Source organism: Notolabrus celidotus, chromosome 4 (genome assembly GCF_009762535.1).
Source record: "Notolabrus celidotus isolate fNotCel1 chromosome 4, fNotCel1.pri, whole genome shotgun sequence".
Taxonomy (NCBI): domain Eukaryota; kingdom Metazoa; phylum Chordata; class Actinopteri; order Labriformes; family Labridae; genus Notolabrus; species Notolabrus celidotus.
In genome coordinates this window covers 11,929,165-11,945,574 of record NC_048275.1, presented here as the reverse complement: position 1 = coordinate 11,945,574, position 16,410 = coordinate 11,929,165, and the positions used below count along the sequence as shown (strand labels likewise).

At 41.7% G+C, this 16,410-nt stretch overlaps 1 protein-coding gene and 1 long non-coding RNA gene across 3 annotated transcripts; one reads left to right on the top strand and one right to left on the bottom strand.

Moving 5' to 3' along the window:
- Nucleotides 1-220: 220 nt before the first annotated feature.
- ccar1 (cell division cycle and apoptosis regulator 1) lies at nt 221-16,388 on the bottom strand. 2 transcript variants are annotated; one of them, XM_034681918.1, is made up of 26 exons: nt 16,322-16,388; nt 14,074-14,238; nt 13,665-13,840; nt 13,413-13,550; nt 12,996-13,028; nt 12,639-12,835; nt 12,254-12,380; nt 11,961-12,077; nt 9,878-10,070; nt 9,589-9,733; nt 9,351-9,506; nt 9,016-9,241; nt 7,951-8,064; nt 7,484-7,650; nt 6,423-6,633; nt 5,147-5,230; nt 4,764-4,952; nt 4,456-4,647; nt 4,097-4,333; nt 3,886-4,015; nt 3,559-3,647; nt 3,326-3,466; nt 3,072-3,192; nt 2,775-2,957; nt 2,223-2,428; nt 221-1,334 (listed from the first exon to the last, which is right to left on the bottom strand). In XM_034681918.1, the coding sequence occupies exons 2-26, from the start codon at nt 14,183-14,185 to the stop codon at nt 1,266-1,268; spliced, it is 3,753 nt and encodes a 1,250-aa protein (XP_034537809.1). In that variant the 5' UTR covers nt 14,186-14,238; nt 16,322-16,388; the 3' UTR covers nt 221-1,265. The 2 variants fall into 2 exon arrangements, with proteins under 2 accessions (XP_034537809.1, XP_034537810.1); XM_034681919.1 differs by having other exon boundaries at nt 9,351-9,503.
- Nucleotides 15,647-15,986, top strand: LOC117811567. The gene is made up of 2 exons (XR_004631026.1): nt 15,647-15,693; nt 15,804-15,986. It is a non-coding gene; the product is annotated as an uncharacterized LOC117811567 (long non-coding RNA).
- Nucleotides 16,389-16,410: the final 22 nt, after the last annotated feature.

The following is a 16,410-nucleotide window of genomic DNA, read 5'->3' as shown; positions in this document are numbered from 1 at the left end:
CAGCTTGAAACTTGATTTACTTATCTGAGGTTGGCGTCTTTGAAATCCCTAATTTCAGCCCGTCTGAAATGCTTTCAGCTACCATCTCTTTAAGGCCCCCCAGCATTCTTGAAGCTTTCTTCACTGTTACTATGCAACAAAGTTGTTTTTTTAAATGACAAATTGGCCCTTTAAATGAGAACTTTGACCAGGTGGGGTAAGAAAAGACGACACTACTGGATAGTGTTAAAATGGACCACTTTACTCTTGCACAAGACATCCATAGAGTACATTTCCAATAGAAAAATAAAACTGCCTGCTTTAGAGCACATTTGAATGTATTTGTGCCTCTTGTCTAAAACAACCCAAACCACTGCGAACAGTATAGAGATGGATTTCAAAATGTTCATTGTTTTGCAGCACGGATTCCTTCTGCAGATCACACATTCATTGAGCTTATCTTTTGGTTCATGTGTGGTTTTCTTTGTCAGAAAACTAGACGGCTGCTTGTCACAGTAAACGTACAAACTGTAAATGGTGGTGCAGCTGTCGGTGGATACAGTCAGGAGATGCAGACAGCGTAAAGGTCCAAGAGAGGCAGGATCCATGCATAGCCATATGAAAAAAATCAAAAAAACAAAAAGAAAAGAAAACAGCGGGAACCAGGCGAATCAGCAAAAACAGATCTACAAACTCAATGTGTTTATTAATCAACCAATCTGCTGTTTAAACTGCAGATTAGGACGATTTGCACGAAATTATTTCTGAACATCAAACCCCTTCCAACCCTTTTCAATCCAAAATTAGTTTCTTTTAAATATAGTTCTGAATGCATTCTCTTGCACATAAATAGCATCATTATTGCTCATTAGAAAACTAAAATCTCAAACAAAGTTAAACTCAAAAATACTGGCTTTAGATCTACATTGAGGCGTTTTTTTGGCCATGAATTAGCTAATACATCAGCAAAAAAAAAAAAAAAAAAGTGAGCAACTGAATATAACTCACTCAAAACTATGAAAATAAGCATCTCAAAGCTTTGTCATAGTTAAAACTCTCCTATGTAAGAAAATTAATTCCTCAAAAAATGAAAAAAACAAACAAAACAACTGTTGTACACAGAGCCTGAAGTCAAATGAACACATGGGAACTTATTCATTTTTAATTTAAACATGTACCTAGGAAACATCAGGTCCAAATAAAACAAAGCCAAACGCTTTTTAGTGAATATTTACAATTTAAGATAATCACTGTTAGAGATTAGCTTCATTTATAACATGTGTCACTCATTCATCAGCGCCGTTTGTCTGAGATGTCCGAATGTCCTCTTCACCGGACTCGTCAACATCCTGATCCTGAAGAGAAAGATAAACAGTTAACAAAGCTCTTTAATGAGACAGACAGAACCATGACTCAGAGAGTATTTCCACCTGTTATCAAGTAGTTTTATAATAAGATTAAAATAACTGTAATATGTACAAGTGATGCAGCAATAAAAAGCCTGCTTCTTTGACTTCCATTGTTCACATATGAGACCAAAAAATGTGTACATGTAGTGCTTGTGCTCCACGCTTGAAAGGCTGCTTTGACCTCTTTGAGTCACTAGATGTCACTGTGCCACTGAGTTTAGAGGCTAAGAGCCTTCCAAGGGTCCATACTTCCTCCACCTACAACCACATGGTCATAAAAGACCTGGCTGCTGGTTTACTACAGCAGACCTGGTTTCTGTTCTTTGAGATAACTAACTTGGCAAAAGTCTGCATTGTCATATTAGACTGCAGAAGTACAAGATGAATCAGGCGAAAGAAACTCCTCTAACATCAATGTAATGATGTAGGCACAGGTACACTGCAATCATGGTCTTTATAGGAGGATGAAGGCGGAATAGTTGAAAGTACAGTTGTGACCCATGTGCTGCTTCTTTCACTATTAGAAGCACTGTGTGGGTTCAAGTTCTGAGAAAAAGAAAACTCCCTTTTCTCACTTTCATATTTACTCCCCTTCTCAAATGTCATGTGAGCACACTGCTTTTTTCAGTGTGTTCCCTTTTTGTGTCCAAATGAAGTTGTGTGTAAAATTAAAGTAAGTGACCTCAGTCTAAAGCCCAAAATAGCATCACATCAAACAGAGAGATGAGGTCATCTGAGTTCCATTTTAAAAAAAGGGTTTGTGAGCGGATTTCTGATACATAGCGGAAAAAAGAAATCAATCAAGGGTTGTTTTGCATTATAAAAATGGTGCACCTTTTTCAGCAATGCCATTAGCCCTTTGACGGTGGACATCAAGGTGTTGGATGTTCTGCTGAGGTGGTCGTGGTAGGTTGTCTTCTGGTCCTCCACATTCTTCAGGGTGTCCTCAGTTTGGCTCAGACTGCTTTTCACATCTTGGAGCTCCCTGGACAAGGACTTGTTGGCTTGTTCTAACTGTGCTTTAGCCTTTGCATCTTCCTCTGGAATAAAATACAATGCAAAGATAGATTAAAGACTGCAGTAAAGCCAGGATGTGGTCAAGCATCAAGTAAGTGGGGAAAGCTTCAAGAAGCAAAGTTCATGTGATGTTAAATATAGAGCATCTACTTAAAGTCACAAGTTTTATTAGCTGTAACAAGCCGGTAGCATTGTGCCAGTCCATGTGTCAACAGAAACCACAAAAAGAAGGAGTCTGAATGAACTGAGACTGAAACTTCTGTAGCAAAAGCTCAAATTGAGCCAGATCATTGTCCAGATGGACTACTGACACAGAGTGTAGCCTGCAACCCATGATATTAAACAATCATAGTAAGAATGCAATCATACCCATTTTGGCATCCTGCACCATAAGCTTCTGTTCGATCTCCTCTCGTGCTTTTTCACTCTTCTCTAGTTTCTGCAGCATGCTGCCGATGTCCACCAAGGCTCCGTTATACACGATCAGATTACTGGACTCACTGGTCTCTAACTTTGTACGGGTTTTTTGAGCAGGAAGTAGACTGCGGTTACCTGAAGGAAAAAGACAAACCTTCATTAAGACACCTTCAGGGACATTATAATTTCAAAATGTGTTCAGTAAACTGAATAAAAACACTGATCAACTTCACACTCGTATGAGCTCACCTGTGAGCATTTCTATCTGGGCTTCATTAAAGGTAGGAATGGGTTCATCTTTCCCCCGGTCTGTCAGTTTACGGTAGTGACAAGACTCTCTGATCACAGGTTTATTCAGCAGCTTCTTGATCTGGAAACATTAGTTATTGGAGATGTCATTAGCATGTCACTTCATCTTGATAAGCATCAGAGGGCAAAGTGAACGACAGGATGCAGAGTTCCAGAAACTAATCACAGACATGATAAGGTGTGTATGTGTTCACCTGAGCACGAGAGAGGTGGAGTCCCAGTGTGTACAAGATCTCCTCCAGGTCTCTCTCCATCAGGTAGCCACAGTGGCTCTGGTCAAAGTACACAAACGCCATCAGCAGCTCCCTGTTGTATGTGACCATCTGCTTCTTCTCCTAGATCATCAATAACAACAACATTAATGTTAAGAGCATGTTCAGATTATGTTATTGTCTAAATAATATGTCTATAAGGATAAGCAGCCAACCTTGTCTTTAGAGGACCTCTCTTTTGATGACTTGCGGTCATCCTTGCGGTCTTTCCGATCTCGGTCGTTGGAGTCTTCATCATCCTTGTCTGAAAAACATGTTTGAAAGAGAAAAAAGATTTAACAACAGTAAAAACATCTTTGATTATTGTGACTTTGAACTGTGAAGATCAGTTGGCTTACAAATGTAAATAATTCAAAAGAGAAAGGTCTCAGAAACGTTGGAAATGTTATCCATCACAGATTCAGCGTGGTGCATGATTCCTCATCCTTGACCAAATCATTAAGAGGGAGTGTGAGTTGAGAGAAAGAGAGAAAGGTCAGTACCCTCATCCTCGTCATCCTCTGCATCTTCTGCCTCCATCGGGTCGTACTCTTCAGCGTTTGCTGTGCTGCCTTCGTCTTCGTTCTCCTCTTCATCTCGAGACACCTCTTTTTTCAAAGTCTTGTCATCGTTCTGATGAGAAGAACAAAAAAAATGAACACAACTGCTTTTGAATGAATGATTAAAAAGTTCACCTAGCTTTGAGAGGCTTGCCTTTCTCTTTTCATCCTCATCCTCTTTGGTCTTCTTCCCAGCTGGTTCTTCATTCTCTTCTTCTTTTTCCTTCTTTATTTCACGCTTTTCAGCTTCCTTCTTTTCGGCTTCCTTTTTGGCTTTCTTCTCCTTTTCCTTCTTGTCGTCTTTGGAAGGATACGCAGCAAAAGCTTTGTATATACGGTAGCCAAAGTCTCTCTGGAGCATCTCGTTGAACAGCTCAGCAAATAGAGACACCTGCACAGAGAAGGGGAATCAGATTTAGTCGGTTATAAAACAACACTGTAGTGCATGTGTAGCTTTCTTCCATCTCCTTTATAATGCAGCACACAACACAAGCTGCGACATGTTGGTCTCACCTCAAATGAATGCTCCTTGTTGTCTTCCAGCCTGTAGTCCAGCAGCACACTCAAGGACATAACACTGCAGTCAAATTTGCCGTTTTTGGCAGCCCAGTTGGGATGAACAATGATGGTGGGCTCGTCAGGGAGGATGTAGCGCCTTTCCCTCCTCTGGCGCTCAAGCTCCTCCTGTCTTTTCTTTTCCTCTTCCTGACAGAGAAAGGATATCACATAAGAACTGAGAGTAATATTTTACCTTTTCAGAAGCAAGCCTTTTCACTTCAACAGCTGAGCTCTCTCAAAGTATTGAATGGGATTCCCTTTACCTCTCTGTCTTCTTCTACACGAGATGGTTCCTCCTCTTCAGCAACTTTGATCTCTGGCTTCTCGGGCTCCTTGGACTCCTCCACCTGCTCCTCCACCTTCAGCTGCTTGGTAAGGCGAGCGATCAGCTGGGATTTTAACCCCTTAGAGCTTAGAGAGCGACAATCAAGCTCTTTGCGCAGGTCATTTACCTACAGAGGGGCAGACAGAGATGTTGGACATGCATATTTGACTTTAGGAAAGAAAGAAGACAGGTTCTGACTAGGTGATTGAATAAAACTATTCTGTGAACGCAGACCAAGACTAATATTTTAGTGTAACTGGCTTTGTCCGTTTAGTCCTTCCTTGTCTCTATCATTGATGAAGCACACTTCTGAATCCTTACCTTCATTGATTTCGGGTCAAGTTTAGCCCAGTGAGTGGGAGTGCTGACGTCCTTCGATTCATCGTCATCTTTCTCCTCTTCCTCCTTAACAGGAAATCATTGCGACAGAGACAGGCAGAGAGAGAGAGAAGAGGTGGGATAGAAAACAGTCAGAACAAAAATCTTGGCCCGAGTGAGCTTAAAAGTTGATCCGTGCATGAGGCAAGGTCACATCTGTCTTTCTTTGTCTGGTCCTAGTGAGCTCTCGACTGTGTTTAAGTCCACTGCTACTGAAGCATACACAGGGAAGCTCTCTAGCTCTTATAAAAACCAACAGAAATGCCCCCCAGCTGCCAATCAATCAATCTGTGGAACACAAAAAAAGGTAAAAATCAATGAGAGGTGTGTCAAAAGTGTTGGATGCATCAGGTGAACTGAGGCTGGTCTCCAAAGAGAGTGGGTTGGGTGGCCCTAGTATGGTCTATGACTGGGGTATTGGGTATAACCACTTATGGTTTTAATACACCTAAGTCAGATAGAAGCCATCTGTCCTTCTGTCCAACCAACTGCCCTGGAAAAACCAAGTTCTACATAAAGTCCAAATGAAAAGTAGAATCCAACAACAAGAACAGACAAGAAACAGGAGTAGGGGGAGGTTTTCTTTTTCAAGTAAGATGATATCAAATCGATTTTAAATTAAAGAAAGAACACATTTCTACAACACACACACATTGTTTACACGCAACTGAATCCACAGATTCCAGCAAAGATGAATCACCTCTGGCAAAAAACACAAAAAGATAGTTATTGAACCAATTTGCAAGCACCCAAAATTAGAAGCGTGTTAAGCCAGTATTGTTTATGATAATGCAGGAAGAAGTGCCAGGATTAAAATGAATTATTATCCCCAGACAGTCACCCAATTATGAGGCGTTTGAGAAGCTGGAAGCTGCTTTATCAGATACGATCAGGACCTACACAACACAACCTATTCTCACTGCTTCCCCTGTGTGTGTCTGCTGAATGTGAGGGAAGGTGAATGTGCTGATGGAGGAATGGAGGAGTTGGGAGGAAAGGAGGAGGGGACAGGTGGAGGTGTCAACAGAAGAAGCCTAGGTGAGGTTTGGTGGGAAAATAATCTGCCTGTGTTGGCGTCTGCCTGTGTTGGCGTCTGCCTGCGTGAGTGGTGAGGTGTGCTTTGTGTCTGATGTGTGTCTGGACTTTGTTAAGTTTTTGTAATTCCTGTGCCTTCCTGTGAGAAGCGGAAATGAGAAGAGAGGGATTAGCGGTTCAGTGCCTGTTCTCCATCCGCCTCCTTTCGCTCGGCCGACAGCTTCTCAGCCAGCTGCTCCCGTAGTCGCCGTGACAGCACCTCCCACTCTGAGCGGGTAGGAAGACAATGCCAAACATCCGGAAGAAACAAAACCACTGTCTCCACATGAGCAGGGACTGTCCGCCCCTTGTGTGTCTCCTCCGGCCGATGATAGCGAATCTCTGCAAAACGATACCTGTCGCAAAGGAAGAAGGTGCATTGGAAAGAAACATTCTGGTCAGGGCACAGTATCAAAGGCAAGCCTTGCTAGGGCGAGCCTTCTACAACTACTCCCTCCCAAGAGGTCACTGTATGACTTTACACGTCATTACAGTGACCCTTCTCCCACACAACACACAGCAAAGACAAATGGACCCAGTCTGCAGCTCTCCAACTGTTGTCACAGGTTACGGCAGCCATTTTGAAAAAGTTGACAGACAATCACATAAAATAACAACCCCCCCCACCACCCCCAAATTCATCCCCATTATAGCTTCAGCCAATTGTGGATGAGTGTTCTGCACTTGACCTAGGATACACTTAATGCACTACGTTAGGGTTGTGCAAAAAGACACAGAATCGACAGGACAGTAAAAGCCGGTTAAATATGTAAGATATTTAACAGAGTCAATCGAAAAACAGAAAAATTAAAAGAATAGAAACAAAGTATTGGTAATGTCCTCTGCTCCAGGCTTCTGCTTCCAGCCACAGTCCATGCGTTTGATTTTTTTATCACAATGAAATATGCATGTTTGTATTAAAGAGAGACTGACAGAAAGAGAGAGCCAAAACGACAACACATAAAAGGCCAAAGAAACACAGTAAACAATAAAATAAATCATATGTAGCAAATCATGACACAGTTCCCATTACTACAAAAAGGAAACAAAAAATGTCACTCCACATATCCAGGATGGGATTTAGTATAAAAGTAGTAAGCAGCATATCTTAGTTACTGGATTTGAGATTTTAGTACCAGCAGAGTTAACAGCTTTAAAAAGTTAGTCTATTAGAAGACTTCAAACTGATGAGAGGAGAGCTCTTACCACTGAGTGCACAGACTAAGGTCTATGCCTGTGAGTGCCTTGCAACAGCGTATGGCTGTCTTTATAAGGACAGAGGGATCCTTTTCTGGCTCGGCTCCATCCAGAGAGGGAGACCAGTGGCCACCGATGGCCATGGCCTCATCTTTACCTCTCATTCCCACCAAAAACTAAAGGAGAAAGACAGATTGACACAAAGAGTAGAACAGGTTAGATGGAATGGAGGGGTGACGGTGTGGATAATGGGTGTGGAGTGTGGAAAGAGCAAAAAAGGAGGGCAGAGACAGAGAAAGAGAGAGACAAAGAGGTCAGCAGCATGTCCACATAGTCCTATGTCTGAGGCGTCACAGAGGACAGCCAACCTCAGATAGGACATATCCACATTGTGTGCACTCGGCAATGGAATAGGATCATGACATCATTGTCAGCTAACATGCAAGGAACGTACACAGAGAAGGTTTGTGCTGTACCTTAATGAGTCTAGCAGGGTGCTGGAAGGAATCTTTGAGTTCTTGGGCGTCCTCTGCCAGAGCACAGGACTTGTGATAAAGCTCCTCTATACTGGGGTTAGCCAGTAACATCACCTGTAACATGCACAGACAGATCCTTTAAATCATCATCAACTGCATTTGTCATGGCTGTATCACTTTTATCTACTCCAAAACAAAGATAAATAAAACCAGAAAAAATGACCCAGTGGGATGTTTCATGTTTCAAATGTTTCTGAGATGATGTTCCCTGCGAGCTGAGGAGAAGGAAGCAAGGATGACGTGCTGGTACTGAGTTGCAAGCTAAGAAAAGACGACATCAACCTGTTCTTTCACCCACCATTATGGGGAATGTAAGATCTATCTACGATAAGGTGGACGAGCTAACCCAGCACCGGAGGGAATATTGGCAGAGTAGCATCATGCTAACAGAGCTAACACCAGACACGAACGCCACATTGGAAAGATTTCACCTGCTGTGGGCGGACAGGATACAGCAGAGCAAGACTGAACTAACTGGTGAAGAAGGCCAGCTCAGTCCTGGACCCTGTGGAGGTGGTGGCTGACAGGAGAATTATGGCCAAGCTGTCGTCTCTGGTGAACATTTATTTTTCTATATATATTCTTGTTGGAATTCTTGTACTGTACACCTACTTGTTTGCTGCTGTAACTCCTTTTTCCTGTTGTGGGATGAATAAAGGAGTATCTTATCTTATCTTTTGTGCACACAGCTCATCAGGAAGGGCTGTATGCAACGAACTACAAACATTAGCTTGGCTAATTACTCCTAAATGAAATGTGAATTAACACCTTCAGCTGTTTAGATATATATTAAAACAACCAAGACCTAAAAGGTAATTGCTACATGACTTTAAAAAAGTAATATAGGTGCAGGATTAGCCTAATGGTTAAGTCTTGTGTCCATATAGCCAGCAGCCTGGGTTCCATTTCCTTTCCTGCATGTCATTACCCCTGTTTCCTCCTCTATCCACTGTCCTGTCCTCATACAGAACCTGAATGCAATGTATGTATCAGTGACATTGGTACCTTAGCACTGTAGGTGTGGTTGGCATCAGGAGGGTCCAGCACAGCTGTATTCTTCACTAGAGGATCCACTTCTTTGTGCAGGATGTGGAAGTTACAGGCGTTACTAAACTGGAAGGGTCGTGTCATGGGAAAGGCATCCACCCACGTGAAGACTGCATCGAAGAAGTCACTGGGAATGTAGAGGCTCTGATAGCGCCTTCTCAGCTCCATCATGTCACAGCTGGAGCTGAAGGACCCACACAGACGATTAATACTTCAACAACACATACTGTCTGACCACTAAAGAGTTAACATGCAGCACAACACTGAGGTGATATGTCAAAGATTGTTCTCACCCATCTAGGCTAAACTTAGAAAACTGGACAGTGTAGCGAGGTACGACTCTGCGGGGCCGCCGAGGTGAGCGCTCACGTCTGGGAGAACGTTCTCTGGAACGTTTCCGTGTAGGGGAGCGTTCTCGTGACCGTCTACGTTCACGATCTCTGTCTCTGCTGAAATCAAAATGAAAACAAATTAATTATGCATATTTGAGTACATGTCGGACTTCTCAGGTGATTTCTTTCACCGTCTCACCTGCGTTCCTCTTTAGACCTCAGTATGAGCTCAGGGCCTCTATCGTTGCGACTGGGGAAGCGAGGTGGAGGCTCAATTCGTCGGACTGGCTGTGGCTGAGGCATCATTCTTACTGGCGGCTGAAGGAGACCGCTGGTGAACACATCTATAGACACAGGAAAAAACACAAAGCTTGTTGATTTTCTTGCCAATATTGCGCCAAATACTTGCAGAGTGGTGGTTGGCACTCCCTGTATCTGAGCTTCTATCCAAAATTAGATAAATGCAATGTCATTGTCGAGCATTTTACCTTTGGGTGGAGGCTGTGGTAGCAGAGGCTGGGGAGGGTTTTGGAGGAGAGGGGCCAGAGACGCAGCAGAAAGCTGGGCCTGCAGGAGAGATGGAGGTGGAGCCTGGCTCTGGACACTGAATGCGTTTGGGGGAGGTAGTGACTGCATCATGTTGGGGGCTGCCTTCATCATGTTGGGAGGTTGTTGTTGGCTCTAAAGAAAATTAAAAAAAAACAACAAGGATTTATTTTCAGAGACAGACCTTTGAGACTATTCGGTTATGACTGTGCATCAAACAAGATTAACTTAACAACTTATCAGTCACTGCCTGAAAACAGAAAGTTCTGAAAAGTGTTGGATTCTGTTGAATGTAACAAATGATAACAGGCTCAAAAGAGGTGCCTTGATAGAGAAAAACAAACGCACTGGTCTGATGTAGTTCAGTATTATTTGGTGCATGAATTCACGCTGAAGTAGCACTTCACATTTTTTGCCTTGTAAGGTCTGTAGTAAGAACACGAGACAGCATGACCAGGTCTGATTATCTATCAAATTCTACATGTGGTAACATTCATGACTCCTTATAAACTGCATTAAGTCTCCTTTAGAACAAGTTGGACATGGTTGGAACTAGGGATGTACATTTTAAGTATTTTCCGTGATCGATTTTTGGAAATGTTAACGATCAATTATCGATTAATTGATAAAAAAAAATGTATTATTCTTACGTCAAAAACAATGCCAAATACGTTGTTTTCCCCCTAAATAATATTTTCTACAGCAACAAAATACATATCACTGAAAGGATTGAATACGGGTTTATGTTTGACACGCAGATTATCAACGATCAGACTCTATAAATATTCTCCGCGGACATAATCTTATACAGTGAAGGCTGAGACTACTAACAGAAAATTACTTCAGACTCCCATTGTCCAGTTTTCTGTCTACTCGTTCTTATTGAGAAAAATAAACGTGTATTTGATCAGGTGTCAGCCGAGAGCGCAACTGAGTCATAATCAGTATAGCGGCAGAAAAGCTCAGACGGCTCTGATGTTGCTGATCTGCAAACATAGTGTACCTGAATTTCCCACCTTTCTGTTGCCTTCGTATCCAAAGGTGGGAAATGTCCTGTTTATAGTTGTGAACCTTCCTGTCTGTGTCGTTGTTGGCAGCAGTTTTGTATTGATCCTCTTTTAAAAAAGCGCACGGGGAGACCTGACGCGCAGCCGCAGCCGCCAGCAGGGCATCTCCGCTGTGCACAACACCTTTAACAGCTGATTCACATCCACACATGCTTGAAACTTAAAACACCTCCCTGATAGCTGAGTGTAATATGAGACCACATGATGTTTGTTCCACGTGACGGAAAATTGATAACAAAAATGTGTGTTTCGAGTAATTTCTTAACATCAATTAATCGATAATCGATTTATTGTGGTCATCCCTAGTTGGAACCGAAAAGATGGTGCCACTATTGCATCTGGTCCTCTGACTGAAGTGGTTATCTGTACCAAAATGCAACATTGCCATTTAGAAATGAAGACAGTGTTCACAAGCAGCTCTACATGCTTGCAGAATGATAGTTGCACGCTCTTTCTGACATTGCTATAAATACGTTGAAAAAGTATCCTTCAGCTTTTAAATGAACTCAGTCATTTGAACTCAAGTCCCTTGCATAGAGATTTACTTCTGAATAATGAATAAGTTCAAAGTGCATTAACACCTGTGAAATACAAAAAGCTGTTTGAGCTTCATTAGTTTGTATTCTAACCAAAAAGAGATTATATTAATTGGAATACTTTATGAGATTATATTTAACGAGTGTGATCCACAACAAAGGCTCATTAAAAATGATTATGAAGCAGTAGTTTGAAATGAGACTTATCAAAGTTCCACACATTAAAGAGAGGCAGTGTTTAAATATTAACACATATTAACACACAAAGAAGTGATTATGTCCAACAACAGCAAACTACAAAGAAAACAAATCAAATCTGAGGTTAAGAACAGAGGATTGCCCTGAATCAAAGGAGCAAGAAGCCAGGAAACAAAAGAACAGTCTAAGACAGAAGCCGAGAAGAGGAATAGTTAGAGGGTTACATTTTGTCTGTTGTCCACAGAGGAGTGCATGTCTGAGTAGCGCAGCTGCATCCCTGGCTCACTGTAAAGGCTGCCCAGCTGTGGCGAAGCCTGAGGTAAAGGCTGAGGCTGCTGATGCTAGGAGGGATTGAGAACACAACAGTCAAAATACAGAAAGGTATCAGAGAAGATCAAGTTTAAAAACATTCTAATAATTAAAAACAAAACAAAAACTAATTATTCTGTTTATGATGTTAGTCTAGTTTCTAAATCCTCTCCTTCCCTAGTTGAGTGAAACCTCGGAGTGTTCTCACCGACTGATTTGCTAGCTGAGGTAAAGTCTGGATGCGCTGGGCGTTCCACTTGAAGGGCATGTTGGGGTTGTACACAGCTTCCACCAGGACTCTGTCACCCACCTGAGGAGTCTTCCCCTTCACAGCACTGGAAAAGTAGGAGACAAAATTAAGACATCTCTAAAAATGTCAGGTCAGACCACTTTCACATTTACAACATCCTCAGAAACTGTCTGTTGTGGCTGCAAAACCATGGCCTGAGAAATGACAGAGACCAGGTTGCAATGGCACAACAGGAAGGACGCATCAATGTTACGCACACAGTGAAAGAACTATACCCAAAAATATAACACTGATTTGTACAACAGATACTCTAAAAGCCTCCAAGGTTTCCACTTTCCTTTACCTTAGCTGAAAGAAGACATCCTCGTCCACAAAGCCAAATGTGTCATGTAGCTTGTTCACGACTCCAGTGAAGACTCGCTGCTTCTGTGGCTGAGTCTGCTGTTGGTGGCTTGAGCGTGGTGTTGGGTAGGATACAGTGATCTGAGCAGTTTGCTGGGGGTTAGACAGGCTTAAGCTGGTGGGCAAGGCAACCGGAGGCTGAGGGTCAGAAGAGAAAAACACAATAAGATCTATATAGCTGCGACTATGAACACGCCTGTAGACCTGTTCAGAATCTGATCCGAAATAAATCTGATTCTGATACTGATCAGTAAAAACTCATAACCAAATAATGACAGATGTATATCTTAGCACTTACCTGAGAAATCAGGGCCTGTTGAGGCTGTGGGAGCTGTGAGAAACAAGGAAACAGAAAAGAGTGAATATTTCTTGACTTGATAAAAGATTACAGTTCTCTTAAGCCGACAGTTGTGTGTGAAGTCATGACTTATTCCAGTGGAAACAGGGTTGCATTACTCTACATACACACACACACACACACTGTAAAGTAAGTATTGCAATTTATAAATCCTATAAAATAATCCTAATCCCATAAGATTAAAATAGATAAAATGATCCAAAGTAGTGAATCTCGACTTGAAATAGTGCAGAGAGATATTACCTGACAAATCAAAGCTTAAATCAATTCAAATTAAAATAGTACAATAGTATTAGTTTTAAAAGTGGGAAAGGATTTTCTAAAATCAAAAAAGGACAAAATGAGCCAAGGCTTCACCTGATGAGGTACATTGTACAGCTGCTGTTGGGGGGGTTGCTGGGGAGGTTGCTGCTGCTGCTGCTGTTGTTGTTGTTGCTGTTGTTGCTGCTGCTGTTGCTGTTGCTGATACTGCTGGAGGGCTGTATTGATCTGAGACTATATATATTACAACAAGATGGGAGAGACAGAAATGTATGAAGTTATTGGTGTGAGCATGGACGGTAGCAGTGATTCTATTAATTCTAAAGGTCTACATCCCCTGTGACTAACCTGCTGTAATGCTGCAGCAGCAGCAGCTGCAGCCTGCTGCTGCAAGGCAGCAGTTTGCTGAGACAGCTGATAGTTTGCAGCAGACTGGTTGCTGAGAGACACTGCAGCCAGGGCTGACTGCTGAGAATAAACTGAAGGAGATGCACCCAGAAGAGATGGCTGCTGCACACCAAGAGCTGCAGAGAGGCAAAATAAGGCAACCGATTCAGAGACATGCATGAAAACACCAAAAGTACATCCATAGTGTGGAATAAGACGGGGGAAATCATAGTGGCAGGGGTAGTATTTAAAAGTACAAAAGATAAGGTAGAATTTATTTAACTAAAAGACAAAGCTGTTGAACATTTGAAATGGTGCATCTTATACTGGTGAATAAAACGGCCCAAAACCTCTGGTTTGCGTTACTCACAGTGCAAACTGTTGAGGTCAAGAGACTGTCCCGAGTGGCCTGGCTGGGACACAGCTGTGGTCGCAAATTGAGTTGCCCATGGCGGATTCTTTTGTCCCCCAAACTGGGCCATGGCTAACTCAGGTAAAAGGGCAGTCTCTCTCTTCAAAGGGCCGATGCTTGGCACTGAAAAGAAAAGAAAGTAAAAAACATGCACATGTTAGAGGTATATTTTAAGACAACCTAGTAGAAAACAAAAAAAAGAAATTGAGATAATTAGAATACACAAAGAAAAACATAATAACTAAACAACTCTATGCTACGACTGATGGTATAACACTATCCTACGACTGACAAACAAGTATCATCATACCTCTGGTCAAGATTACCATCTTTTTATTTAAAGCAGCTAAACTGCATCGTTGTGTCTTTGGAGGGGGGTTGTGAGTGCATTTACAGCCATGTTTAAGCTGGCAGAGTTTTAACAATGGAACCACGTTCAACACAGTGTCACATGACACAGTGTCAAAGATGGTGTTTAGGCAAAGTTATGGCGCATGTGTGATATCCCTTAGCTGTTAAATGTAGGAGAAAGTCACTGATTGAAGTGTCTAACATGATCTTTACATCGGACCAGCTGGATACTGAAAACCAAAACTTAAGCTACCATAGTTGTATCTCAAAAGCTTAACCTAACATTAAGGACTGTCATTTGAGGGAACGCGGATACCCGGTGCTTAACCCTCCTATTATCCTTGGAGTCAATTGGGCCCCATTCAATGTTTAACATCTCTAAATTCATGACTAACATCATTTTTTTGGCTTAATATTTCATGACTTTTCCTAATTTAAGGGGACAACTGGGAAAACGTAAAATTAAAATGTTGATATTTTCCAAATTCCTTTAAAAAAAACCATTTATGCATCGGTGCTCCTTTAAGTCCACTTGACCTCAGGCTGTTTTAGCTGTATATAACATATATATTTATTTTTATTATTTATTATTATATTCATCCACTAAAATTTGCACTCTGCCTTAGGTTAATTCATTTCTTTATGTCTGAAAAGTACTTCAACACCTTTCTTTGTACAGATAGTATTTTTATTTATCATTTTTAAGGTTAGTTTTTTGGTTTAAATATTTATTGTCCTTATTGTGTCCTTACTGTCTTGTTGTTTAGCACCAGTGTTCCATTCACCACATCAAATTCCTTGTGTGTGCAAGCTCACTTGGCAATAAAGACTTCTTGATTGATTGATTCTTGAAGAAATATCAACATTTTACACACATATGTTTTGGTTGTTTTGGATGATATGGAGGTCACTATAACAAAGGACACTTCTGCATGTGACTGCAGGAACTGGGATAGAAGGGCCAACCTTTAGACTGAGATATAATATTTCCAGCCACCATGTCTCTAAAGACATTCAATGATGAGTCCTGTGTCATACAATTTGATAATATAGAAACAAGGCAGGGCCGACAAGAGCAAGACAAACTCGCAGCAGTTTGATGTTCTCTTTTACAAATAAAGTCCTTCTTAATTCTTTAAATTGTGTTTACGCTTGAAATATATTTTATTTAAAGGGCTATTTAGGTAGTCAACAAAGAAACATTCAGAACCTGACACGTAAACCTGGGTAACAATCAGTTTCTGGAGGTTTAAATTGCTGATAAAAGATGTTAGTACAATTCAATGTTAAAAAATAGGAAGTTGGGTCTAATCATGTAACAATTTCTGTTTCTGCAGAGCTCCATGAGAAAGGAACTGCTGACTCGACAGGTTCATCTGCTGACAGTCTTGCTAACGCTAGCTGACAGAGGCTAGTGCAGCTAAGTTAGCATGCATTTAAGGTCTCGTATTCTGTCAATACCACCGTTAAAAACAGCACATTAAAGCTTCAAGTGATTCCTCGCTTTGACATGATCAAAATGTGTCTTGTTTATGTTCTACCATAGTGAATCTCGACATGACGAGCGGTATTGTAAGGCAAATACAGCAGCTAGCTACCAGCATTAGCATGTTAGCCTTGTTGCCAGATTAGCCTCGTGCAGGATTTGTTATCGAGATTGAGGCCCGACCAGGACCGACCTGAGGCGGTCTGAAGCAGATGGCACTAATACTAACACTGTACACATGCAATCGAGCATTCACTGATAGCACAACTGTCCTGCATGTAATTTCCCTGAGCACTTGGAGCTATCATTAAATAAACGCGATAACTAACATAGTACGTCTTTGAATAAAACATTGTCAACACTGCTTACCGTTGTCCCCTGCGCCGGCCGATGTAGACACCAAGTGCGCATGCGCGAGATGGTGAACCCGATCTCCCTCTAGGTATCCTGTATTTTGT

What these genes read in the sequence shown, in the direction of transcription:
- ccar1 (XM_034681918.1), bottom strand. Translation starts at nt 14,185, where the DNA reads ATGGCCCAGTTTGGGGGACAAAAGAATCCGCCATGGGCAACTCAATTT. An exon ending in GATGTCTTCTTTCAGCTAAG is followed by an intron (nt 12,381 to 12,638) that starts GTAAAGGAAAGT and finishes CTACTTTTCCAG; the next exon opens with TGCTGTGAAGGGGAAGACTC. An exon ending in ACCACAGCCTCCACCCAAAG is followed by an intron (nt 9,734 to 9,877) that starts GTAAAATGCTCG and finishes CTGTGTCTATAG; the next exon opens with ATGTGTTCACCAGCGGTCTC.